This window comes from Strigops habroptila, chromosome 2 (genome assembly GCF_004027225.2).
Source record: "Strigops habroptila isolate Jane chromosome 2, bStrHab1.2.pri, whole genome shotgun sequence".
Lineage (NCBI taxonomy): Eukaryota > Metazoa > Chordata > Aves > Psittaciformes > Psittacidae > Strigops > Strigops habroptila.
The window spans coordinates 23,169,705-23,197,328 of record NC_044278.2 but is presented as its reverse complement, the minus strand read 5'-3'; the positions used below and the strand labels follow the sequence as shown (position 1 = coordinate 23,197,328).

The 27,624-nt window shown below is 35.9% G+C and overlaps 1 protein-coding gene across 2 annotated transcripts in view; it reads left to right on the top strand.

Moving 5' to 3' along the window:
- The first annotated feature begins 8,157 nt into the window (after window positions 1–8,157).
- Window positions 8,158–27,624, top strand: part of TMPRSS15 (transmembrane serine protease 15) — a 54,722-nt gene continuing 35,255 nt past the window's right edge. The window contains exons 1-10 of one of the 2 annotated variants that reach the window (XM_030477050.1): window positions 8,158–8,302; window positions 10,377–10,507; window positions 10,809–10,876; window positions 11,676–11,720; window positions 13,950–14,092; window positions 15,788–15,829; window positions 18,227–18,277; window positions 18,654–18,689; window positions 20,629–20,748; window positions 26,745–26,853. In XM_030477050.1, the coding sequence (XP_030332910.1) occupies window positions 8,158–8,302; window positions 10,377–10,507; window positions 10,809–10,876; window positions 11,676–11,720; window positions 13,950–14,092; window positions 15,788–15,829; window positions 18,227–18,277; window positions 18,654–18,689; window positions 20,629–20,748; window positions 26,745–26,853 (890 nt within the window). Of the gene's footprint in view, window positions 8,303–10,376; window positions 10,508–10,808; window positions 10,877–11,675; window positions 11,721–13,949; window positions 14,093–15,787; window positions 15,830–18,226; window positions 18,278–18,647; window positions 18,690–20,628; window positions 20,749–26,744; window positions 26,854–27,624 lie in introns of those variants that run through there. The other variant, XM_030477051.1, reaches the window with a different exon arrangement.

Below are 27,624 nucleotides of genomic sequence, written 5' to 3'. Positions count from 1 at the left end.
CCACAAATTTCAAAAGGAAAGGAGCAAGACTGAAGCTGAATGTCTTTGGAAGGATGTGCAGAGTAATTTTAATATCAAAAAATGTCATGCTGTCAAAATGCTCTGTAATATTTGTATTTAGAGCAAGCTTATGCTTACATTTGACACATTGAGCACTAGGTAAATGCTTATCAGTGCTCTTTTACTTCCTGCATGAAGACAGGCTGAGAAAGTTGTTCAGCCTGGAGAAGGCTGCATGGAGACCTCATAGCAGCCTTCCAGTATCTGAAGGGGGCCTACAAAGTGCCAGAGAGGGACTCTTCATCAGGGACTGTAGCGATAGGACAAGGGGTAATGGGTTCAAACTTAAACAGGGGAAATTCAGGTTATATATAAGGAAGAAGTTCTTTACTGTGAGGGTGGTGAGGCACTTGAACAAATTGCCCAAGGAAGTTGTGAATGCTCCATCCCTGGCAGTGTTCAAGGCCAGGTTGGATGGAGCCTTGGGTGGCATGGCTTAGTGTGTGGTGTCCCTGCCCATGGCAGGGGGGTTGGAACTAGATGATCTTAAGGTCCTTTCCACCCCTAACTATTCAATGATTTTATGATTCTATGATTCTATGATTCTTTGGCCTCAGCTTTCTCATTTTCTGCACTGTGAACTCAAAGGATTTCTGATATACTACTACTTCTCTTTTAAATTGAGTATTTTCTGTGTATCTGATTTTTCTTTGCTCTGGCTGATATTGTAAACCATAATTAACCATATGAGGTGGCAACAAATGGCATAATAATGGAGATATTTGAGGGTCTGCTTCTTATGGTCTGCCTTTCAGAATCTCAGTCAGTTAAGAGTGCTGTCACATCCATAACACAGCTACATAGAAGTAAAAACATTTCATAAAACCAAATTGGATTTCACATATACTTTTCCCAAATCATTCCGAAGGCTTATGAACAAACTATCTTAGTCTTTATAGTATTGATTATACAGGTTAGAAACACTTATGTTCAGATAATATATCAAGAGTAACTGTTTGCTAATTATCATGGACAACCTTGGGAAAGATTGTTAAACTACACAACAAGATGAAGATGCATTTTAATGACAGTTGCTGAATATTTAAAACCAGAATTTTTCCCCATACTTTGCAGAGGTTATCAATATCATTAAATGGTTTATATAGGATGGAAAGAGGTTAGGCTAGCCTATATCTAAGTCTTTGTTTCGGACCTTTTTCTTTTCTGTGTTTTGTGGCTCTTTAACATGCAGATGCGAAGTTTTTATTTCAAAACGTCTTTAGAAACAAATATATACCAACAAAAACTTTTGTGTGTCTAGTATAGCAAAAATAGTTTACATTTATTCTATCATTTAAATAAAAGCTAAGGAAGACAGAGGAGAACCATTCCCCTGCCATTTTACTTTTTTTTCAATGTTTCCATTTTGGCCTATAAGGCACAAATCTATATGCACAATAGTGTTGCTGTAATTGCTGTTATTCCTAGAAACTATCACATTGTGGTAAATTTACTGCTGTTTTCAGCTACTGGTCCATGCTGGCTTTTACATTAAATCAACCACAGCAGCAATAATGTTGCTACTTCCTCTTGACCTTTGTCTTTTACCTGCTTACTTTGCCATGCAGTGTTATCAGCTGAGTTAAGATATTCTTTCCCATGCTTGCCATATCGGTTTCTGCCTTGTCCTATTTATTTGTCACAGAGAACTTTGCATTGACATGCTTTTTTCATTACTCAGATAACCCATGTTATTTTGTTTTCTGTTATTAGCCCCCACTAACTAGTGTTTTATTTGCTGATTACTGTTATCTTCAGTTTGTTCCCATGATCTATACCTTTTTTCTCCCAATAATAAGAGGGAATATAAGGAAGCACGTACATCTAAGAGTGCAAAACCAGCTAAATAATTCAACATGACTAAGTAACTTTTCTGAATGTAAGGCATCATGTTATACTCAGCTCACCTAATTTTAACTACCTAAATTAGACATTTATGTTAGAATATTTATTTACGATGTTTCTTTAGTCAATGAAGAAGGATTGACTGCCTCCAGAAGAAATTCTTCCCCTCAGCATTAGACCTTTAAAGTTATGTGGAAGCCTTCCTTTACTCTCAGTGCTAGCTGCTAACTCTGTGACCACTTCTGCTAAAGTAAACTGGATTCATCACAGATTTCCTTTCTGGATACTCTTAATTTACCCCACTTTTTATTATAATCTCTTAATAAACACATCTTTCTTATTCTGACTTAAAAAAGCATTCTCTTATTCTGTGCCGGGAACTGCTGGAAAAGTAAGTGACTGTTAAGCTGCAGCTGCCCAACGTCAGACAAGGTATTGATGGATGTGGAAAAGAACATCAGTGCTGTCCTGTGGAGTCCTTCTGGATGTGTTTAAACAAGGGAAGTTACAATTTTGTTGGTGCTGGGGTTTTTTTGTGGTGTTTTGGTGTTGTTAGTTAAAAAAGAAGGTCTTCCTCCAAATTGTAAGAAAGATAATACATTCAGCTTTTGCTTTCTGTGCAACTTTTTTTTCACCAAGCCAGTCTGAAGAATTACAACTCCTAACGACAGCAGTGCATTTATAATTATTTTCCTGATATGGATCAGTTAACGTGGAGACAGAGTAGTTCACAGCAATCCACTTGGATCATTTCATTGAATAGTTTTTAATCCATCTTTCTGAAACTTCTTCAAAGGTTGTATAAAATCCATGAGAGGTTTATGCTTTTTTTTTTGCTTTTTGTTATAGGCTTATCGGAAGTCAGAATTTAATTAAATTGTGAATGCACAAACCAGCGTAGATATTAGCTCATGTGATAGGAATCTAAAATTCCTCAGAACCCTTTGCCAGAGTTTCAGTATGGTTTTCCATATAAAGTAAATGTATCAGTTACTTTGCATTCAGTTACCCATTTCTGTATTATTTTGTGCATTACACATCCCATCTACTTAGTGATCATCCCTAGGAAACATTTCTTGTCAGGTGCGCATGTGAAAGTTCTTAGGTAGTGTGTTAGAGCAAAGACCCTTCCCAGATGACTCTATGAGCAGATCTTCACACTACCACTAAATCTTCCAATGTGATAAGCCCTACCAGACATCAACTCAGAGCTTTCAACAGCTGCCATTTCAATATATACTTAGAGCTCCAGTCTGGGAAATGCTTAAGGACTGAAGGACGGTATCAGTGTTCTGTTCTATTTTCTATCTGCCCGCCTTTGACATACCTTAGCCAAATAGAGACCTACATTACCTAAGCTTCTGAGCAGTTATATTTGTTACATGACCCTGAAAAGAGGTTGGGTTTGAGGTTTGATTTTGGAGGGGTTTGGTTTGTTGGTTTTTTAATTAGCTGTATGACTTCAGGGGAGTCAGTGCAGACGTAATTCCTTCATAACTTTCAGTTAACTAAAATACATTTTTGTGTACTGTAGTCCAATCTAAGGAAAAGAAAATTGCTCATTACTTACATCTTTAATGCTGTATGCACTTTCAAAATCTTGTGATCTTGTCTAAGAACCTCAGGATAAGAAATACCTTCCTGGAAAACTAAATATTCAGCAAGTCCTGCAAGTTGGATCATCCTGGAAACAGGTGAAAATAGGGTGTATAGAAAGACTATGTGGTCCTGTGTTAAGTCATGACTCCTCTGACAACCTATGTCTTGCTGGGTCAAATATGCATGAGGAGATATTTGAAGAGAGTAATGTATATTATGCCACTCAGTCAAGAAATATTAAATAAAGGATTATACAAAGAATCACATATTTTTAGCTACTAAAAACTCTGATAACTAATTTAGCACATTAAGTCCATGTTTTTCATTTTCTATAAAGTTTGACAGCTGACTGACCACTACAACATATCTTCTTCATCATCAATACATGCAGTTGGAAGAGTTAAAGGTAATCAATATGCAGGGTTTGGATTTTTTAAATGGCATTACTGAGAAGTTGTGCTTCCATATAAATTTCCTTTTTAACTTCTTTTTATGATGTAATAGAATAAGCTCATAGTCTGTTTCTGCACTTTCACTACTGATCCATTGATTTGCTTTTCTGCCTCCCTCTATAGAAGTCCGCATAGCAAAAGGGACAAATCACTTAGACATTGGAAAACAGCTGCCATAAGAAAGCTGATTTTCATTTGATTTTGAAATGGAAGGCAAGTCTGTGTGGGTAACCAAAACATTTTCCCACAGACAGCTAGCTATTAACAGAATGTCAGGCCTTAGGTATGTTTGTGATAGACTGGGTGTTAGAGGAATTATATGAACACAGCATCCCCTCCATTCTATGTCAGCAGTCTTTTCACCCTGTGCTGGGGATTGATTGAAGAAGAAAATAAAAGCAGCCCAATAAGGTTATAAAACCTGTGGAGCCGCAGGTGTGGATGCAATATAAACTAAATTGTGAGTCTGTTAGGCTTCTACCATTGCAATGACCTATTTCTTTAAAAATTATCTAATCTCATATTTCACTAGTATGACTATAGTAATAATCAAAAAACCATCAAATATCAATACTTAAATAAGTTGCCATATTTCTTTGGTTTTGAACACATTAATAGAGTATTTGGCTTTGTACCATTTAAACTGTTTTAAAATCATGGTTTAATTGTTTTATCATGCAGTTTACAAGCAGTATAATACTAGAACTAAGAAAATAACATGCAGTGTATTTCATTGGTTTTCTATTTGCAATTTTTTTTGCCAATAGATTGAATAGTCAGTTTATTATTTTTAATTTTATGTTATTTTCTAAAGTGAATAATTTCTGTACTTTAGGCTGTTCATGACCTGTGAATACTCACAACTTGCAGTAGATGGAAATTCTCTCTAATTTAGCAGTAATATCGGTTAATATCTTTTTCTGAATGGATCATACCATTTCATCAGTTTAGTCATATAGCAAACCAACCAAATCCAACTTTCAAGGGTCTTACCAGTATGTAGAGGGAATGAAAGCGAAAAAAAAATCTTAGAATTATAAACAAAATAAAAAACATACAGCTAAGACTGCAGAAGGAGAATGAACCAGAAGACAAGTAACTAAATGAGTAATAAAAGAGTAGAAGTAAGTGAAGTCAATGGCTAGAGGCAAGTTTGCTGTTACGGAATGTACTTGTCATCAAGATGTAGAAATGGCCTGACACAAACCCCATAAACTTCAACCAAGTTCAACAAGTACAAAGTCCTGATTCTGGGATGGAATGACCCTATGTGCCAGCACTGGCTGGGGGCTGACAAGCTGGTAGGGGCGTCTAATTGCTGCCTTCAGCTACCTAAGAGATGATTGCAGAAGAGATGAAGCCAGACTCTTCTCAGAATTGCATAGTGAAAGCCCAAGAAGCAATAAACACAAATTGCAGGAGCTGAAATTCCAGTAAAACATAAGGAAAAAAAAAATCACTATGCAGGTAATCAATTCTGAAACAGGTGTTTTTTTCCACTTCGAGGTATTGAGATCTTGCCTGGACATGGCCTCAAACAGCCTGATCTAATTTCAGTCAGCCCTGGTTTGAGCAGTACCATGATCTTGTTGCCAGCTAGAATTGTTTAGCAAATGAGTTCATTTTTGGAGTACCAACTTCAACTGGAGACTACCCATGCTAATTTATGTCCTTGGCCAAACTGTGATAAATGTGTATGAGTGCATGTACGACTCCACTATCACATGCAAATGCTAGAAAAAGAACTGAACTGTAAATGTCCACAACTTTCACTTCTCTGGTTAATCACTTCACCATTAGGGCATAAATTCAGAATTTAAAATGCAGTGACACCTTTGGGTAATAATGTTGTATCTTTTACTAGAGATATATGATGTCAATGATACAAATAGTTAAATTATGCAAAGTATGACAGAAGAATTCAAAATACATCTGTGCAAAACTCCTCAGATTTGTAACAGAAAATGTCCTATTAAGAATAAGACAGGCATAAACTAGTGTTGTTCCATTCAGCATGGATGATTGCAGTGATGCAGCCTTGGCTGGCTTCCAAATTTCCACCCCGCTGCTTCCTCACTTTCCCCTCCTCAACAGGACAGGAGAGAAAACAGGAAAGGAAACCTCATGGATCAAGATAAAGGCAGGGAGGTCACTTACCAGTTACCATCAGAGGCAAAACAGACAGCCTGGGGAAAAGTAATCTAATTTATTGCCATCCCCAAGTGGTGCAAGGGAATGGCAACTGGGAGGATCGTGGTCAGTCCATAACAGGTTCTCTCTGCCACTCCTTCCTCCTCACATTCTGCCTCTGCTCCACTGTGGATCTTTCCCACGGGTTGCAGTCCTTTAGGATAAACCTGCTCCAGCCAGGGCTCTCCACAGGCTGCATTTCCTTCACAAAATATCCACCTGCTCCAGGGTGAGGTCCTCCATGACTGCAGTGTGGATAGCTGCACCACCATGGTCTCTGTATGGGCTGAAGGGAAACATCTGCTCCAGTGTGGTAACTCCAGGGGCTGCCAGCCATCCCTGCTGGTGTGCCTCAATCACCTCCTCCCCTCCTGCCTCTCTCTCCTCAGTGCTTGCAGTGTGTTTCTCACACTTTACCCCTCACATCTGGGCAGGATGCCTGTGGTGGGTCCATTGGATCCAGCTGAAACCAGCTGTGTCTGGCATGGGGCAAACCTGGCCACTCCTCACAGAGGAGTTTGAAATTAAGCTGCACTTATATGCTCATCAGCGTATATATATATAAATACAGGTTTATATTCATATATATGTGTCATACACAATGTATAGAAAAGCAATCCTTACTCTAATTCGTTCAACATGATGACTTAAAGATTGTATCCGTTTGCAAGATATAGACTGAGTTTACTCTTTCTCTGCAAGGGCAGTATGATTAAGCTGCCCTGAATTTTGTTTTGAAAATGTTGTTTTAAAAACTTTGGTTTTAAGTAAATAGCTTTTTATTGATAATAAGAGGAAATATTACTGAATTTCTTTCATTGTGTTATGATAACACGCTAATTTGAAGAGTCTACTGTCAGGCCAAAATTTTGATTGTGCTTTAGAGTGCTTTAAATCTAATCAGTTGTGTAGAAGATGCTTTCAAACATCCCAGTTCTCAAAGACCAGGCAAAGAACTTGTATGTCATCCAAGAGTCTTATTTTGATCTTTTTTAATTTCTTCTGAATTTTTGCTATCTCAATTTCTGTCAATTTACAGGTAGCTAGAGCCTCTCTTGTCCAAAGATTGTGAATGTGGCTGATTTGCTCAGAATCTCCAGCTCTGGAAGGAGAACTGAGGAACGCCATACCATAAATCTGGATTTAGGATCTCCGATCCAGAGTCATGAACAGTAGCTCAAAGGATATGAGACATAAAATCAGTATGATTTTACTCTTCTGGAGCTGATTTACTCAAAAATTTTGACAGATTAAATTTGTAACTAAAAGTTTTAGACTGGATAGTACATTGTTTGTTTAATTTACTCTTCCTTTATTAAGGATGCAGCACTGGCCATCTCCAAAATGCTTTAACTTTATCAAGAGCTTGCATCCCATGGCACATTTATGCCTGGCAAGAAAATATAAAAGAAGCATATGTTTTGTAATGTCTTCTTTGGTTAGCTCTCCAGATACGTGGTCAAAGAACCATGCCTCATGCAGATCAAATTTTTACTGCTGAATTACTGTTCAGTGCTCAGTTATGGCACAGTACTAAACAACTAATTTGCCAGCATTTCCTGTATAAAACAAATCACTTTGAAAGAAATTTTTCAAGCAGAATGATGAAAGATATGATTTTCCCTGTTGTCCTCATAACTGCACTTGTGAAGAATTAGCAAAAAACCTGTACAAAAAGTAAATCTGACACCAGTATTTTATGAATTTTCAGTTAAAAATATCAAATTACAAGAGATAGTGCGAATCCAGTGACTAACCTTACATTTCTGTCGTTTTGCTTATTCTTTATCTGAGACATAAGTCCTTCTTTTCTGAAGTGATTTCTTTGTATTTGCATATCTTGTGTATGAATATGACTTCAGGAATGTTGTAAAAACCTGTGTCAGTGACGTTTTATGGTGTAATTAATTTACAAGCATCTCCTATAAATATCTGTTCATGTGGATTATTACCCTCCATTTTAGATCATGTCTTTTGTCAGTCCTTAATTCATAGAGCTTTCAAGTTAGAAATGAAGCAGAAAAAAGCATCTGACAAAAAATATGTTTCTCTTAGTTACTACGAAATTTTGTTTGCTTCTCTCATTGCAGGTTTTGTATGCGTTTGTGTTGGATTGATTGTACTTTCATGGTTATCAATCCAGGAGTTAGAACAAGGTAAGCGGCCAACCTTTAACCTTTCCAGGAGTTCTTCAGTAGACGTTCAGACTTTGAAGTCAGTGGTGGTGTCATTGTGATTATTTTTCATATTTCATGCCATGCTTTTAATGCGGGGGGAGAAGAGGTTGAAGATATTTGTTTTCCTCCTCTCCTCCCCTGGAAATTGATGTGAACAAAATAAATAGGCAAAAATGTAAGCATCTGAAGCATGTCTCGAAACCATAGAAAAAAATTTTAATGGTTTAGAATTTGGGTGAGACTCCTGGAATGCAATCCAAGCTACAAAGCTTTGGTTATTCAGTTGTATTCATCAACTACAGAAGGTAATATGACAACCATTTATGATGTTTGACTCAGAAAGACAGTGATAATCCTCTGTTTTCTACATCTCTTGGAATCTTTTATTTTTTATATCCAGTTCTGGGCTCCTCAGCTTATGAGAGATATGGAATTACTGGAGAGAGTGCAGTGACGGACTGATCAGATCGTGGAGTTCTCCATCCTTGGAGATATACAAAAGCTGTCTGGACATGGTCCTGGCCAACTGGCTGTAGGTGGCCTTGCTTGAGCAGTGGGGTTGGATCAAATGACCTACAGAGCTTTCATCCAACCTCAACCCTTCTGTGATCTAGATTTTTGATTGGAAGGAAATGTATTTAGGTCTATGAAACCCTCACAGCTAATAGCAAAGTGATATTTTGAAACGGTGTGAAGGAAATTTTTTGTGCAGTCTTAACCAAAAGTCTATACTATTTCATACATGAAGACTAAACTACTGTAAACCATATTTAAAAAAAAGCAAACCAATTTTTGTTAGGATATTCATGTTTATTCTTTCAGTTGCTATCGGTTTTCATTCCAGATTTTAAAATTTGTTCTACTGACTTTCTTCCCCTCTTACCAGAATGCTATCACATTCCAGTAAAACACAATGAGCTTAAAGGTAGTGATGGTATATTGCCTACTTAGAACATGAATAGGCAAAAATTTAATAATGTACAAATTATAAAACATTAAAAAAAGTATATTTGACTTATATAGAAAAAAAGGTCTTTGCTATTTAGAAACATTTGTTTAAATAGATTTGCAATTGTTGTAAGGATAAAGGCCTTCAAAGAAGTTCAAAGTAGTCTGCTGTTACTAGTTGATAGTAGCAAATTGGTGTCACTAGGCTGTGCCTTCCATCACAAGCTGTTTATTACAGTATTTATTAGTTCTCTGCCTTTGTCTTAAAAACTGTGATAACTGCCTGATGTTAATGCCTTCACACACAACCTAAAAATACCAATGGTACTGTAAAAGGTAAGCAAAAGGCATTTTTCTGTCAATATCAACCAACCACATTAATTCAGGTCTTATCTGAAAATTCCCAGTGTGTTACACAGTGAGGAAATATTTTTAATGTATAATGAATCACTTTATGCACACCTCATATGCTGTAACATAGTAAAAATCAAGATTAAATTTGCTGTAAGGTTCAGTTATCTTGTTTCCTCATAAATCCTCCCAGCACTTCAGGCAGGTATTGGTAAGAAATGCCAGGTCAAAAATAGTTTAACTATTCTGACACTAGTGTTCCCAGTGCTGTCATCAAAACCAGCACACATTTACGTAAAAAGGGCACAGCATTTAACACAGAAAGTGTTAAAGTGTGGAGTAGTAGTTCTTAGTATTTTTAATCCAAAACACACAAAACCTTCATAATTCATTAAGTATTATACTTCCCATGTATTTTTGTTCCTTGTGTTAAACATAACCGGACATAACATTGTCTCCTTTAGACATTCACATTTCTTCTGGAAAATAGCATTTAAAACAGAATTGAAAGTAATGAGAACCAAGGACAAATAGTATTCATAAAAATATGTTTACAGTTGTAACTATTGTAAACATTGGAAAACTTCTATCACTTTTTTGAAATCAGCACTAGACAAAACATCTCTGGTTACAAAGAAAACAGAAAGCTAAAACTTTTATTGTCTTGGTGATCTGTGTAGAATAAAATCTAATGTAATGTTTTTAATTAATTTCTATGTAATTCAAAACATTGATTTTTATTTTAATTATTTAGCCAAAGCAGATGGGAATACTCATGGCTACATGGGAACATTTAAAATACTCTCTGGGACATCATTCACTCCTGCTTTGCAAAACAGATCATCAGCTGATTTCAAAGTCCTTGCCTTTGATGTTGAACAACTGGTAAGAACCTATTGGTCTCTGGTTAATTCAAAAGCATTTGTAGTACATCATTAATTTCCTAACATGACCTGCTGTTGGTGGTTTTTTTCCCTCTCTAAAATGAGATATGTCAGGTCCTAAACCTTCAGACTTCAATATATTCCTTATTTGTGAAAATTAGTGAAGCAGCAAAGAGGAAGTTTGCTTCTGTAGTCTAGATTTGGGAAGGGAAAAATATTTAGTATTAAAACCACTAATGCAGTGTGCAATTAGGTGTGTTTTTAATTCCTGTATTGGCTCAAGATTTCTCTTTTCTATATAGATACAAGAAGTTTTTCAAGCAAGTGATCTGAAAAATGAATTTGAGCGATGTGAAATTTCCCAGTTCAAGTAAGTATAGTTTGCAAATAAACGTCAAAGTCCTCACTTAGCTATTTGTCTCAGGAGTGCTTACCAATACCTTGCTTTTCAAGAGATCTTTGGGAACATCCTGTACTATTTCTTTCATGTCCTATGTCTTCCAAGTGTTGCTGTGGGAAGTTTGACACCATCGTGTTTCCTCTAGCAAACTTCCTTCGCAGACTCCTGTATGTCCGTGTCTTGACCAAACCAGTCAGGCTGTGCCCTAAGACCAACTCACAAAATTTCTGTATTTTAGAGTTGACAAATTTCCCTCCCCCTTTCCAAGACTTATTAGTTGCGCTATGTTTGCAGGGTTGCTAGCCCTTGCCGTCTAGTTCAGGTTAGAGATCTGCTGGCATAAGCTGAGATGAATGGAAATACACTCATGTGTCCTTACGGACATGTATTCACTTAACTTATATTCCTTAGAGCGTTAGCAAGGGAGGCTAGCATCTGACACAGGTAAAGCTATGCCCTGTATGTTCTAAAGAGTCCATAAAATAGATACAGTAAGATCTGCTTCATTTATTAAATCTTGTTTGACCTGGTTTTTCACTACCCTATTACGTTGGTTGCCCTACAGAAGGTCAGCTGGCAAAAAAGATCAGTATATGCAGTGACATCTGTTCTTAATAAGGTCCTGATTCAGCAAAACACTTGTAATACTGTCTTCCGTTATCAAACAGTTTCAGAACATGCTTTCATCCTGTCTACAACATTATAAACTCAAGGGGAATCGTATGCTTTTGTGCTGTGTTTTGTTTTATCTTTTTGTTTTTTTCTACAGGAAATCTGAAGATGGCCTTGAAAGACTCGAGAAGTCAGAGACTGGGTAATTGCATATGGCAAAGTATACTTAAAATATGGGCAAGAGACGATGCTATTAATTTAGAAAGTTATGTAGACAGTGAATAGATATGAAAACACATCTTTAGAGTTTGGATAAAGCTCTCTAAAGCATGCATGAAGCTTCAAGACGTATCTTTCCTCCAAAAACATCCTTTAGGATTAAAGAAAAGAAAAAAAATTTATAGTCCCTAGGACTGTAAATTTAGAAAGAAAAATGGGAAAGATTGGACAGTAAAGTAGGTAGGAAACTAGCTAGATTGTAAAGGATATGTGTTTGTACTGAGCTTGCTTGTGCAAAGTTGCTTAGATTGGGGGGCAGATCTCATATTGTCATTAGCAACTGAAGTTTTGCTAAAGAAAGGCCTGATGGCACACTATGATAGGCAAACAAAACAGAGAACAAAAGATTAAGACTGTAGAACTGAAATACATCAAGAAATTGACTATATAATTAGTTGTCTTATAGGCAAGACCACAAAATTGAAGAAATGTCCACTATTTTGACAACAGATGATGCAATTCTGTGATACCAGTTGTTCTTGTGATATCAATGTTTTCTGTAAATACATAAAATGGATAAATATTCATAGGTGGTAGTTCATTTGAATGACCATGCTCGCAAAACAAAAATGGATATTAGCCAACCGTGAATATATGTATATTGAAAATAGGAAGCTGTCATGGTTTAAGCCCAGCTGGTAACTCAAAACCACGCAGCTGCTCACTCCCTCCCCCTCCTTTTTTTCCCCCTCAATCCCAGAGTGCGATTAGAGCAATCTTTTGATTGGAATAGTGCACAGTTTAGTTTCTGCACACAAAATAGGACTATTCCTATCAAAATTTGGACATCAAAGATGGAGACATTTCTGAGCTAGTTGCTCAAGGCTCTTATGCAAGAGATGGGTTTCTGAAGTTTTCTCACCTGTCCGATCTAGGTGTCTTTTTTAGGAGGAGATAGATAAATTATGCCAAAAACCAGCTTATTTCTTTCCATCATCTACAATGGGTATCTAGATATCTGCACTGTAAAGATCTGTATTGGGTAAAATCAATTTCACCTGGTATCTTGACACAAATACCACAGAAGTCACAGAAAATCTGATGTCAGTGAATGTTGGATGTGGCGTTGAATACATCAGTAAAGATCTGTCTTCATTTCTTCTTTGAAATAATACTACTTCGTCTCAGAAGTTATTTTCTAATTGACTCTTAATTTAAAAAGTGTTTTCCCCTTTGGGCAATCTCGTTGTTATTTCACCCTTGAAACTCTGCTGAGTCACAAGGATAGCAATAAAAGCTTTTGTTTGCTCAGCATGGCCTAGAGGTTATCAGAAACCTATAAGAAAGTAAAAAGGAGAGTTTTTCCGTATATTGCAAACTGCAAACTATAGTCAGCAAAATGGCAGGATTAATCTCTCCTTATCAAAAACACTACTGAGTCAGTTGCAATTGGGTGGTATACATGCTTAAGAAGAAAAAAGTTTGTACCTAAATTTACATAAATGGAGAAAAGCTTTATCTTTAACAAGCATCATACTTTGACATTACCTTAATCTAGCTACAAATATGAAAATAATAGTATCTAGCAGGAATAGGAGAGAGCAAACAGAAAACACTCTGGATAGAATTCAGGCCCCATAGAAGTCAAACGTAGTTTAACCACTGATTTAAAAATATCTGTGCTTTTAGCCATTACTATTTCCCTATGAGAATCCAGGCAGTCATACAGCAGATCCTCGCAGATGCAGAATCCACAGATGATATTTGCTTTATAGAAGTGTTCATTTTTGTTATAGTTTTGTGTCATGAATATATTACATAATTTTCATGACACTTTAAGGTTTACCATAAATATTTTAGGCCTTAGACTAGAAGACCTGTTGAATAACAATAAACCTACTTCTCCTTCAGTTTATTCAAAATTCATCTCCATTGCAGCAATTGATATGAACGTTGTTTTGGTTTTTTCCACGGTGAAAATAAGAGTAGATAAAGAAAAAAACCAACTACCTTGTTTCTTCAAGGTTCAAACTTATTGATAATCAAGAGATGTTTCTTTATGTGTGAGGTTTGCCAGCCAAAACTTAAAGATACTCTGACTTTGCAAATGGAACCTGTGTTGCAATGAAATATTGTCTAGATGATAAGTCATATAACAAATTTACTTCATTAGCTTGCATAACTAATCATCTTCTCTGTTTTGTATTGCTAGTGTTGTTGTGATCTTCACCCTTTATTTTACCCACATGGTAACAGCTGAGAAAGTGAAAAATGAGCTGGTTTTGGGTATCAACTCAAATAAGACTAATCTTACCCAGACACTAAAAATTGATGTGAACAGCATACAAATCACAGGTAAGGCTGGTGAACATTTTTTCTCTATATAAATCCTTGAGAATTACAAGTAACAGGAATGAAAATTTCCACTCCCAACCAGCAAAGAGATTGTTACTTATGGTCTTTGGTGCCCTCTTTCCCCATTAGAGAACTTACAGTAACAGCTAAAAGAACCATTTACAACCTTGCCAGCTGGAAAGTATGTCAGCATTGTGTATGTTCATTAAGGAGGGAGTAAAGGTAAAGTAGTGATTTCCCAGTGAAAACCACTCAATTTCATCTCTATTATGTAGTATAACATTTGTGATTTTGTTATCACTCAAATTAAAGCAATTTAGCCTCAACAGTGTTGTTTCATAAGTAAATGATGTTTTGTTTTTCTAAAGAATAAGAAAAAGGGCTCAGCCTTACAGTGAGTGAAGACTCATTTATTGAAAAGATGTCAGTCAGAACATACTGAGTAGAGTGTAGCTTCTGGAGAAGCATGCCGAAGGAACTGACCTCATATTGCTCATAAGCTTATGGGAAGTGTAGATGGAAGAAAAGGAATGTGGCTTTTAAGTAGTTTTAAATTTTGCAAATATACAAACATAGTGATTTGCTGTAAGTAGTAGAAAATTTATCAAAGTCTGTGTGAAAGCCAAACAAGATCAGTGAGAATCCTTGGTTTTACCTCAAAAAGCTTTAAACCAGACCTTTATTGAGGATGAGGATAAAAATTAATTTGAATCCTTTGAAGTGGAAGTTGATTAGCTGACATTTGAAGACATGCTGGGGATACTATTAAGTAGCAACCGATTGCTTTATGAGGGGTGGAATGTCTGATGTGCAATGTTTCTTATTCTATTCTAAAATGTAATTTTTTGCTAAGTATATCAGATATTCAAAGGCTAAATTCAGAGTCTTGACATCTTTATTTTTCTTTACTATTTGCACCACATTTAAGAAGTTGTTCTAAATACCTGCACATCACTGTGGAAAGTGATTGCTTGTTATACATGAAAAATGCCACCAAAGAGAATTATGAAGAGCTTTTTAAAAGGTTGTATATCTATTGATGAACTTTGGAGTAGTTAAATTTTCTTGCTGTGGATCATTAAAATCCCCTTTTCACTTGAGATATCTGTCCATTCCATCTGCAGTGCTTCAATAAAATAACAACCGTAACTAATTTACATTTATAATCCTATATGGCACTTTTGCATCCTATATCTCAATGTGTTCTTCAAGTCTTATTCCTATTTCAGAGAGGGAGAGAACTACAGCACAGGTGTGGCTTGATTGAAATCATGGTTTGCACAGTGATTAAAAGTAACTTACTTTCTTGCAAATTATCCCAGGTTAATTTTAACTCATTTATCTGATCTAAATAATGTTTTATAAGACACAGGTGCTCTGAAAATCTCCATAGTATAAAAAATGCCAAGACAGAGATTTCCCAGATGAAGACATTTTATATGCAATACAATGAATGGGAATCGAGGATTGAAAGGTATTGATATAAACCTTTCCTCCTTAGGAAGATCATAGAGTTTGAAAAAAGATTGGGAACAGGGTAAGGTGGCCATAATGAGGAAATTGGAACACTGCTAGTGCTTCAAAAGAGAGTCACAGCTGATTTTTATTTATTTATTTTTTAATTTCCTTTCTCTGAGTTGTGTAAAAGGAGAAAGTGCTATAAAAAGAATTTATAATGAGCTTGCTTTCTTCCAGTAACTGCTGAAAATCTCACTACAATGATGCCATCAACTGCAGGTCAGTATCTTTCAATAAACAGAAACTATTTTTTGTCACCAGTACAACATGAAGAAACATAAGACTTGCTGTTCAGCTGGTATAACTTAGTAAAGCTGCCTTGGCTGTAGCTGGGTCTTGAAAGCGAGGGTCCATTCAGTGATAGTTAGCTACTCTCCATCATTTCTGACCATTTGAGAAAGCAGGGATCTGAAGACTGTACAAAAGCTCTAAGAGCTTAATGAGTGGATCAAAGCAAAAGTTGAGTCTCCATCAACCAGTTGAGTTGCAAGCTGAAGTTTTTGCATATTTAAGCAGGTAGATGAGGCTGGGGAGTCCTACTCTCATGCTGTGGTTATGAATATACTGGGCAATGTTGATTGATAGACTTCCACTATCACTGGAAGTCTTATGACAATATGAAGCAGATACATCTTGATCTCACAAATTCACTGAGTACAAACCTGCCAAAAGTCAGCCAGACATCTGGATAATATAGTAGATGCTTTGTAAATACAGGTAGGGTTGTCACATACAAACTGCATACAAATTATCACGTACAAATTCTCCGGGACAGGGTGCCAGACCAGGAGCTTCGTGCAACTTATGTGAGCTAAAGATATGCACCTATGAATATAGGAGCCAAGTATCTATTGGTAGTCTAATTACAGCCATAACAAAAAAAGAATTATTATTAGTCTAGTTACAGGCCTACTAACATGTATAGTCCAAAGTGTATAATTACTACAGCTTATTCCTAATGATACAGTTAAAACTGCTAACATACAAATTTTCTCCTATCTATCCATGCCTCTGGTATGCTATCTCGATGCTCCCCTGAGTTGTTGTTAACTATCCTCAAGAAGAATTGCAGGGGGGGAGGGGTAGAGAAGGTGTCAGAGGAAGGAGGGAGTTGGGACTTGTCAGCATCCCAGGCGAGAAGGGAAATGTTCGTGGTGTGGATTCCTTCTTCTCCCTTGGGTCTTGGGTTTGCTTGGAGTCATTTTTGTATGTTTGCTAACACTGTCTGCTTCCTTGTTCTTCCTGTTTCACTCCACAATATACCCAAATACTACCATATGTGGTATATTTACATCTGCTGAATGCTTGAGTTTTGGCTTTATTGACCCTAAAACCATCCTTATCCACCTCACATGTTACTTTAGTGATATTGTGCAGTAATTGAACATTTTTGATTCGTGCTTATACCACTGATGCCTCTGTCACCATCTTGTGCTTTTCCTTTCATGTTTTATGCTGTAAGCCTGTACGTGCACTTTTGAGAGTGCCTGTAACAATGCAGATCTTTTTCAACAGTCTTCAAGATGTAGCTACCTGATAATTTTCTGTTAGAACTGCTTGCTTCTGCAGGTATCCATATTTTAGGTCTTTGAATGTTTCATTCCTTCCAAAATAGTGATCCTTTAGACAATATGTAGACAGATATATAACTAAACACATATATAGGTATACAACATATGTATATGTTATATATATGTGTGTGTATATGTATACAACACTTTGGCAACTACTGTGAAGGTATGAATGAAGCTTCCTTCCCTGAATGTAGCTGAGAACAGTCCGTCCAGCTGCACACTCCCTGCACCTTCTGCTGGGCTCTCCTCTCTCTCTGCCAGAGGAACTGTGTTCTTAAACTTTGCGACATAGAATGCTTTGTAATCCATTTAATACATAGTGACCTAGCTTAGCTTAATAGTGTTTGCTAGACAAGCATGCTTTAATAGAAAATTGGTAGGAAGTCCTCATGCAAGTTTGTGCACTTCCAGGGTGGGGAGAGCAGGAACATCTAACAAAAGTGTGATGGCTGATGATCAGCAACTTTTGCCAGCAAAACTGATAGATGACAAACTATAGAGGCCTTATTACGTCTCTCAGTTTATTCCTTCTTGCCTTTCAGGTTATAAACTAAGGGATAAGATGAATTAACTGTAGTGACATGGGGATCTTTTTCATCTGAGTACATCATCATCCTACTCACATATTTAAGTCTTAATGTAGAAAGTGAAAATAGTAAACAGGGGTGCTAATGCAAATTCAAAGAGGAAAAGAAAGACTATTTGGAAGTGGGAAACACCAGGGGCATCCTCAGTGATTGTTATTAAAAGCACCATTAAGTGGAAGTTGTGTTGGAGCAAGCATAAATAAGCATTCCATTTTTCCAGACTGTTTTGCAGTTTACTATCTCTAATACAAATCTACTTTTGTACCTAGGCATTTGTTCATGTGCAAATATGTATGTATGTATGTATGTAAATACACAAATACTAGATAGTTTGAGGCTCCTCCCTTCACACTGTGGTAATTGATTTGTTGAGCAATTTGTTGAGTTATTTATAAGAAACTATACATATATATTTTAGTACTAATATTAAAGTTCTTGTAACTTTTCAATTTCAGATTCAACAGATCCCATGAGTCTAACTACAAGCTCCCTCACACCAACTTCAGGTCAGAACTTTTACATACCAGAGGAAAACAAGAAAGCATTGATGTTATTTTAATGGAAAAAACTAAAAGACAAACAAAAAAAGGTCTTTTGAAGTTAGTGAAAAGCATATGCCTAGAGCTAAAAGAATGAGATTTAAAATACACTTGGATTCCACATTGTTTTTCTTATGTTTATTGTGACACTTGGCCTTCAGGATCAAGCCACTCAAGCTGGTGTTACCGTATCATAACCTAAGATGGGATTTGGGGATATAGCAAATAATGTAGGTATAAGAGCAGACTAGCTGCTGCTTAGTTCTGCCTAAGCAACTGCAGAGGTGCTCCCGGAGAGCAAGAAGGAGAGTGCTAAACCTGGATTGTGTTTTCCCAGGTTCAGGACAACTCACTGCAAGCAAGTCCTCAACAACTGCAGGTAGGTAACTGTGTATGGGGACAAGCAGGGAGGTTATATGAAATAGTCTGAGATCTTAGAATTACTGTTTTTGTACAGCCTCTTCTTGCATCATTCAGTTCTCACATACCATTCCTACAGATACATGATATGTAGATTTACCTTTGATTTGACAAAGGAGACCTCTTCAAAGAGAAGGGACTTCTAAGACTGTACATTCTACAAAAACGATATATGTGTGTGTATGTTGATGTATATATTGACACTTATACTGACTGCTCATTTTTGTTTCCTATTGTTTCTTGAGGCTTTAAAAAAAAAAAGAAAAAGCTGTTTGAATCTTTGAAAACCTCCCCTGGCCTTATTAAATGGTGAAATACATGTGCTATTTGTAAGAATTTTCAAATGGGTCCAATATATTTACTGCTATTTTTTAGTTGAGTATAGCATTTAAATTGCAATTCAGGGTAATTTGCTGATTAAAAAAAAGTCAAAATATTTCACTAGAAAATATTAATTTCTTTTTATCCAGTAGGTGGCAATACTGTTTAGTTTTCTGAGTTGAAGAATAAAACTAGAATCGATCATGTCATACGTAAACAAATTTTCTTGCATATTGGGCTTGTGCAAAACATATTCATTGCTCATTGTCTGGGTTTCTGCTCTGGGTCTAGAATGCACAATTTCATCTCTGCTCATCTGTGGCAATTCGTTCATTGGAACTGTGCCATCACCAACACTTGACTAAAGTATGGTTTGCTTCAATTACCAATTGGACGCAAAATGGCAGCTCTTTTTCTATGCACTGTCTGCATTGCTAACACTGAAAGTGTTTTGTAAAGCATTTTGAAATGCTACAATACTTCCAAATACATCCAAACCATTTTCAGTCTGTCACACTGATAGACAATATTATACAAACATCTAGTTAATCTGATTACAGAACTAACAGTTTTATGAATAAAAATAAATTAAGTAATAATGCTTAGAGGCTTCAATATCAGTTTTTCAAATTAGTATTTTTCCTTTTCATTTTTGCAAATGCAGTTTGAATGTTTTCATTCTTGCAATTTTGAACTTTTCCAGTTATCATTTACCAAAGTAAAGGAACTGTGTGAATAGTACTAGGTGAATAGTTTCCATAGAATTTCATGCAATTATCAAGAATTTTTAAATTAGTAGTTATACAAAGCTCATTTTATCTGCATGTTTTTTGTTCACTTTAATAGGACCTACTTGAATTCTGCAGATGTCTAAGACCAAAACAATCTAAAGACTAAAAGATTATGTTTGCAGTGGTTGAACATTTATGCTCTAAGAAAACACATAGTGAGAGTCCTCAATTTTAAGGATCTGCCCATGTATTCTTTTTGCAGAAATTTGCTCTTAACTTACAAATTTAGTTTGAAAATCTGAAAAAAAATAGGGTTTCTGATATTCCTGGTATTTTGAAATCCAGTCTTAAAGTCTTTCATTTTCAAGATGTGCTGGTTAAAAAATGAAATTCTTTAACATGACAAAGGGCAACATTATTATATGTGGAAGTTGAAGAAATTAAATTAAATTGTATTCAACTAAACCCAGAGATTTTTCACTCGTATTTGAACCAAAGTACAGTTTTCTCATGTTATTCAAGAGGAAAATGTAATTTATTATATTGCATAAAGTAGTTTATTTTGGTAGAGGAAGTAAATGGGAATTCATGGAAATTTTCTTCCAGCACTACTTCAAGCTTAGTTTCAAAAACTATGTCACTTCTGAGAACTTCCTCCATTCTGTGCCAAATTTATCTTTATAGTGCGTGATATTTCATACCAGGTTTCTAAAAATGCAGTTTTGTAAAACACAATAGAGTGGGTGATTTGATTTGTGCTAAAGTAACCAGAGGTAAGTCAATTTTCCTTGGTAGTGAAACTGCATTACTGCTCTGCTGTTATTGCTATTTTCTTTATTATTTCAGCTGAGTGTTTGCCACCTGCTGAACTTTGTGATGATGGTGTAACCTGCATTATAAAAGATTTATTTTGTGATGGAGTCTTGGACTGCCCGGATGGTTCAGATGAATCTGAAAACAGATGTGGTAAGAATGTAAATCCCTGTAAATAAGTCTTTTTAAACATGCTTAAACCTGTCAATAGTTAGTAAATAGTTTATAGGCAATAAACTGCGCAGTGTTTTCTAACCAAATCAATTCTACAAAAATAATAAGAAGAGTGATTGTTATAATCTTTATATTGTAAATAGAAACAATTTTCTTTAACTTCTCGTTAATGAAGAATATGCTTCATAAATAACGAAGAAATATTACAGTCTGGCTATATTAATAGACAATAATATATTATATTTGCTACATAAACATTTAGAATATATATAAATTGAATGAAAATGATAATATAGACATTTCATATAAAGTTGTGTACCAGTAATATCAAATAAAGTTCATTCAAAATAAATTAAAATTATGACCCTATAAAGATGCAAAGTCACATTACCTAGTATCAGAAACCACCTAATAGCATATTTGGAGTCTGAAGAGAGGTTTCTCTTTTGATTCCAGCATTAAGATTATCATATGAAACACTACAAACAGCTTTTTCCATGTTACTGTGTATACTCAGCTACATTGATATTGTACATCCAGAAACTTACATGTGGCAGATCCTGGCAGAATTTTGTAGCCAGAGCAGGTGAACATGATTGCTACCATGGTAGGATGGAGCCCTGGCAAGATAACTCTGTGTGTTGGCCAGCCACTTGCATCTCACTACACAGAGTGTCAGGGAATGGGAGTGCCTGTACGACTCTGACACAAATGTTTGAGTTGCTGTCACCTCAGTGATGATGATGTGAATATCTGGGCAAGACCTCTAGGTGGCCCTGTTTGAGCAGAGGGGCGAAATAGATGATCTCCAGAGGTCCCTTCCAACCTCAACCCTCCTGTGAGTCTGTGAAAACCTTTAAACCTGAAACCTGATGGTTTTTTAATGGAAAGAGTTTTATCTTCCGGTGCCAGTGGGTTTATTTGCACATCTGACTGGCTAGTTTCCCTGAGCACCTTTTTGTGCAGAGCAACCACGGCTCCATGTAGCAGTGAACAATATGAAACTGTACCAAGCAGCCTGACTACGTTGCTGCTTACCAAAGTGTGTGTGCAGCTTTTTGGTACACAGGAAGGCATGTGTATTAATGTTGTGTCCATTGATCTTCACAGTCTCAGTTAAAAGCCCGTGATGTTTTATTACAAAGAGAACTTTGCAAATGTTTTAGGAGACAATGAGGCAATTAACTCCTTGAGTGTTTTGTTTATTGCTTTTTTTTTTTTAATATAGAATTTGTTGCTGGAAATCTAGAAAGCTTTTTCCCTTCTGCTGTGAGAAGAGCCTTCTGAGCTTTCTTGAGAATAATGTTGGGGCAGTCTGGTCTGAGCTTTCCGAAACATAAAATGCTGGGGTCTGATTTAAAAACAAACAAGCAAGTAAAAGGCCAATTTTTTCAAACAAGCTGCAAGCTCGTTTCTGAAGGCTGGTGACATACTGACCCCTTCTGCCAGAAGTGGAAATTTCTTCAGAGAATTGCAGACCTGCCCATTACCTGTGTTTTTCTGAGTGCAGCCAACTCAGAAGGGAGACTGAGCTGAACGTTTGGGGAAAATATTCATCAAAATACTTCAGTAGAATATCCACTGAAACACATCCAAATGTCTATTTAGCGTAACAGCTGCATCCAGCTAGATCATAACAATCATGGGCTCTGAGTAGGTCCCTTCACAGCTGAGGAAATCAGAAGGTGCTAACGTAACCTCAACTAGACCTTTGTTCCTCTGCAAGCATTAAGGTGATACAACCCCAAACAGTTACTGAGTCATTCGTTTCTACCATCATACAGTTGTTTTGAGACATGGATTTTGCTTTCTATTTTATTTTATTTTTATTTTATTTTATTTTATTTTATTTTATTTTATGTATTTTTCATTTTTCATTTTTCATTTTTTTATTTTAGATATAGTGAAATAAAAAGTGCATATCCATATAATTAAGAAGTAGTATTATACGTTTCATCAAAATTAATGCTTTTTAGTTACAAGTTTTGTTCGCATTTTATTAAAGATGTTACAGTCAGGCCTGACATATAGGAAAGAATTTAACTGATATTTACATTGGTAGATACAGACAAAAATAAGCTCACCTACTTGCAGTAAATATGACTCAGCTCTGCCCTGGAGGCTACACAGTGGTTTAAGTTATGAATTGTGCTTGAGTAGACATTTTCAGTTGAGGCATAGTTCATGGCTTTTGGATCCAATTTGGATATCTCCCTGAATGTCTACCATATATGTTGTGAATGCCCTGCTCCTTTGTAACTGAGGATATTATTTCATAATCAGCATTTTAACAGTCATTAAAGAATATGCACAACTGAACTGAAAATTTCAGGAATGTGCATACAAGTTAAAATAGACAGAAGGAAATAATAATAATAAAATTTTTATAGGCATTTTTATATTTTTATAGGCATTACTTCTTGTCCTATAAAATAATAAGGAAACTAGCTACAGTTACAGTCCACTTCAGGGAGCTGGATGATTTGGCTGTGTTCATCTTCACTGATGCCTGGTATTTCCAAGCAATTCATTCAGCTACCATTAGTTTATTAGTTTCAGCTCATAACCTTGCAGAAATACAATTCTGGCTGGAGGACAAATTGTTGCTCCATGACTCCTACATTTTTCGTCTTAAAATTTTCCATCCAAAAACTCAGAGCTTTTCTAAATCTATATATTTAAGTTTTTTAGCAGACTTTGCAAAAACAGTGGAATGAGTGGCAATAAGCCATATGCATGTTTGGGATACCTGCCAGTTTTTCCACCTCTGATTTTTCACTTATGTCCAAAACCTAGAGTAACAATACAGTCATATAAAAGCTAAAGTGGCCTAGATTTTCGGGAGTGTTTCAGAGTTTCACAGTGAGATTTACAGGCAATTCATGTTTCATGCCATAAGGGCTCTTGCACACAACAGAGGTGCTGCCCTTTAAACAACTTGGTTTGTTTTTTCATCTTGATTATTATTCCCTCTAGTACTTCTGATTTTAGAATATGTTAGTGGTTTTAAAATATAGGATACAAGGATGAATTTTAATAGTTTTTTCCTGCATTAGGCTGAATTCAGTATAATCTCAGATACTCAGCAGAGATTCAGGCAACTGAACACCTTCATTTCTTTGGGTTTATTGATTAAAATTATCCTGAAAGGTTTCTTTGTGGCTCTACAATGCAGTGCAGTAACGAAAGGCATTGCAAAAGTGCGGTTGGCAATTTCAATGAAAGATCTCTAGAGAAATGTGAAAGTCTGAACAGCATCTATTAATAATGACTAGCATTGCTGAAATGTAGCGCATGTAGCCATGTAGCGCAAAAGTGTGAGGAAAGGGAGACTGGAGGCTGATCCCAGGAGGCGTTTCTCTCTGCAGACTTTCTTTGCAGTTATCGTATGTCTAGGCTAACATTTTGTGATTACCTACCTCACAGCACTACAGTACTAAGAGATCAATCATATGTCTCAGGAAGAAATGTACTGCCCTTGGCAGAGAAAGGTCCTATCAAGTGAAATGTGTGGGCTTGATGGGAGCAGTTTGGGGAGCTTCTCTCTGCAATTCAAGGATAACAGGATTAAGTCTTCCTAATGTGCCCTGTATGTAACATAAGTAAATAGAAATGTGCAGCAAGATGCATGCAGGGGAAGCAGGGAAAGTGGTTCATACAAAAGATGTCTCCTGTCTCATTAGCAGAACAACTGAGGTTTTCCTGAGGGCTCCAGGAGGAGGCAGAAATATAATGACTTTTGTGACCCTGCCTGCCTTTGACCACAACTGTCTCCTTTCTGCAGCAAGGAAGTACTAGGAAGTTCTTCAGGGAAATAGAATCATAGCATCCTGGAACAGAATCCTGGGTCAGAAGGGACATTAAAGATTATCTAATTCCAACTCCCCTGCTATGGGCAGGGACACCTTCTGCTACACCAGGTTGCTCAAAGCCCCAACCAACCTGGCGTTATGTACCTTGGACATAGATCTCCACAAGACCTGGATAACATGCCAGATTTTTGGTTTTTTTTTCTTTCCAAAAGGCTGAGTGGAGCTAGAGAACAAATGTCTCCTTTCTATACATCTTCGAGAAAAACACAGAGAGAGGTAATGCCAGTCCCAGCTACCTTCCTGCTCATTCCTGAGATACAAAGCAATGACTATTGCTAGGCTCTGAATGAGCAGCCTAAGGACCTTTGCATGAACTTTACTGTCCTGTTTCAAGTTACTCACTGTCTCTTAAGAGATAAGAAGAAACAAATAAGATGAAACAAGAAAAGCAGAAATGAATTGTTGGCAACAAACTTTTGTCATTAATTTTATTACAGCAGTATGCTATATCTGTTTTTATTACTGCCAATGTTATAAACTCCTTTTTAACTTAGGATGTGTATTGCTAACCACTTGTTAACAGTAACACTTTTTTGCATACTTCATTAACAACAAGCTGGGTACTTTCCTTCTTCTTACACTGATTTTATTCTTCTATATGGGAAATGGTTGTGAATATTAGCCCATTGGTAAACACATGAATTAAAGTGGACAGAAAAAGTACTTCTATACCAATACCCAGCTCTACAGCCGTAGCTTATTCTGAAAAAAGGGTTATATAGATTAGTAACTCTCTCTTTCATGGACCTTTTCTCTATGTATTTAAAATTTTATGTGTTCTGTTTTCCTCTCAAAGGCCATGAAGATTGCAATATGTTTCTATTCCAGCTCATGCATTACACATATCATCATTAGTGAAGTTCATTCTGCACAGTCTTTATTAACAGTACATGCCTAAGCCTGACTGAAACAAAGCTTGATTTTTATGTTGTGTTTGCTACAGTGGTAGTCAGAAAGAATTTTACACTTAGAAAACGAACAGACAAGGAGCCGCGATTTGTCATTTTATATATCATTTCCCACAGGAGGACTATACTCAATAAAATTTCCATTTAATTTTCAATGTGATTGATTATTCATCATTTGGATAGTCATTATAGGTACGATTTCATTTCTGATGTTAATGAAAACTCTATCTAATTTCTGATTATTTGCCTCAAATTGATGAACTTGTCCTTATCTCTCCAGATAATCTTGTATGGTACTGATTTTATTCTTATTTGAAAGCTCTATTATGATTTCTGAATAACTGAAGAAAAACCACTAGACTTATTCCTAACATAATGTTCAAGAGATACAGCAAAAGTTTCAGCAGTGCTTTTGTGTCTGCTGAAATAAAGCAACTCTACGTGAATTAATATTTCCAATCTTGCTGAGACTTAAAAAGATATTTTTTTTAAATAACTGTTTTTTAAACTGAAGAATGTGCATAGAATGGACTAGCAGCACCAAGGAAGCAAAACTAATAAAAGCTTTTGAAAAACTGTATGGTGATGGATGACATTTACCTCAGATGAATGAATTTGATAGCTGGCAGGAAACTTGGGATATCCACTTATCTCTTTGAGTACTTGGTAATATATAAAGTGAGGGACAAGGAAGGCCATAGAAGCAGAGATAGCAATAGTCAACTGTATCCCTTCTTGCTTTTATTCACATAATATCAAATTGTTTCTGCTAGTGCAAACACAGTTTCCTGGTTTAAAGTAGCTGTAGATGAGAACTGTTAAGGAAAGATCCTGTTTCCTTACAAATGTATAAAATAAAACCAAAGAAAGAGAGTTGGATTAGTTGAATCTAACTGTTGGATTTGAAGTATTTAGATTGGTTTGGACTAGTTTGGATTAGTTGGATTGCCTCTTTATTTAAAAATAAATTATCTGTACTGCTTTTCTTCTCCTATAGTACTTTGAGATCAAATAGCCATAGGAATCATAAGTGGGAGTAAGTTTGTAATGTGTTTTATTTTGTCTTCCCATCGTTGCTTACAAATAATTTCCAAGTTAATCCAGATAAACCAATATCTAAGTTCATTCTTACTTTCGCTCTGATTCTGTTTTTCAAACAGCATTTAGATAAATGTTCTTCATTATATATTTACAGCTACAGTTTGTGATGGAAAATTTATGTTGACCGATTCCTCTGGGTTTTTTCACTCCATGAATTATCCAAAACCATATAATGCAAATATCATTTGCCAATGGATTATACTGTAAGCATTTTCCAATAATTTTCTACCTTGCTTTTTTATTAAGAAGTGATATTATTTCCTGCACATCAACCTTTTCTCCTTTCTATTATAACTTTTCTTTAAAAACTTACATACCTAAACCCTACAAATATATCAATAATTTTCCCACTTATAAAAATTCTTAGGTATGATTTTGAGAAACCTTGTGTATTATATACATGCACAGGAATATATTTATAAGCTCAAAACAAATCACATAATTCAAAATAATTGCAAAATATTTGTTTCAAAGTATTACAGTAAATACTAGTCTTTAGATAATGGGTTTATATGATATAACTTACTAATAGATGGAATTTTCAAGAATTCCCTTGTCATTTATGTGTATGCTTTTCACCTGGGAGTTAACTTTGCTCCGAAGTAATTTAAGAATATGTTTTAAAAGTACGTGAGTATTATTTGACATAATAGCACCAAATGCCTTTTAAGCCTAGGCACAAGAAGTAGAATTGTTTTAATCAAGAATACATACCTACATGGAGGGACAGCTATTTGACTTTGACACTCTAGATCTCTTTCATAGGCCAGGGAGAAAAAAAGATAGCCATAGTATGTGATAAATCTCATTTTAAAGTTAGATGATTACAAGCTGGAAGCTCCTAAAAACCCCTAAAATGACTACCAATTCAGAAGTTACTGCTTTGAAAGGCAGTAATTCTTATTATGGCTTTGTAACAATGGCTATTCTTTGATTCTGGGAAGAATTAGTTTGGTAGAAAAGTTTCAAAGGAG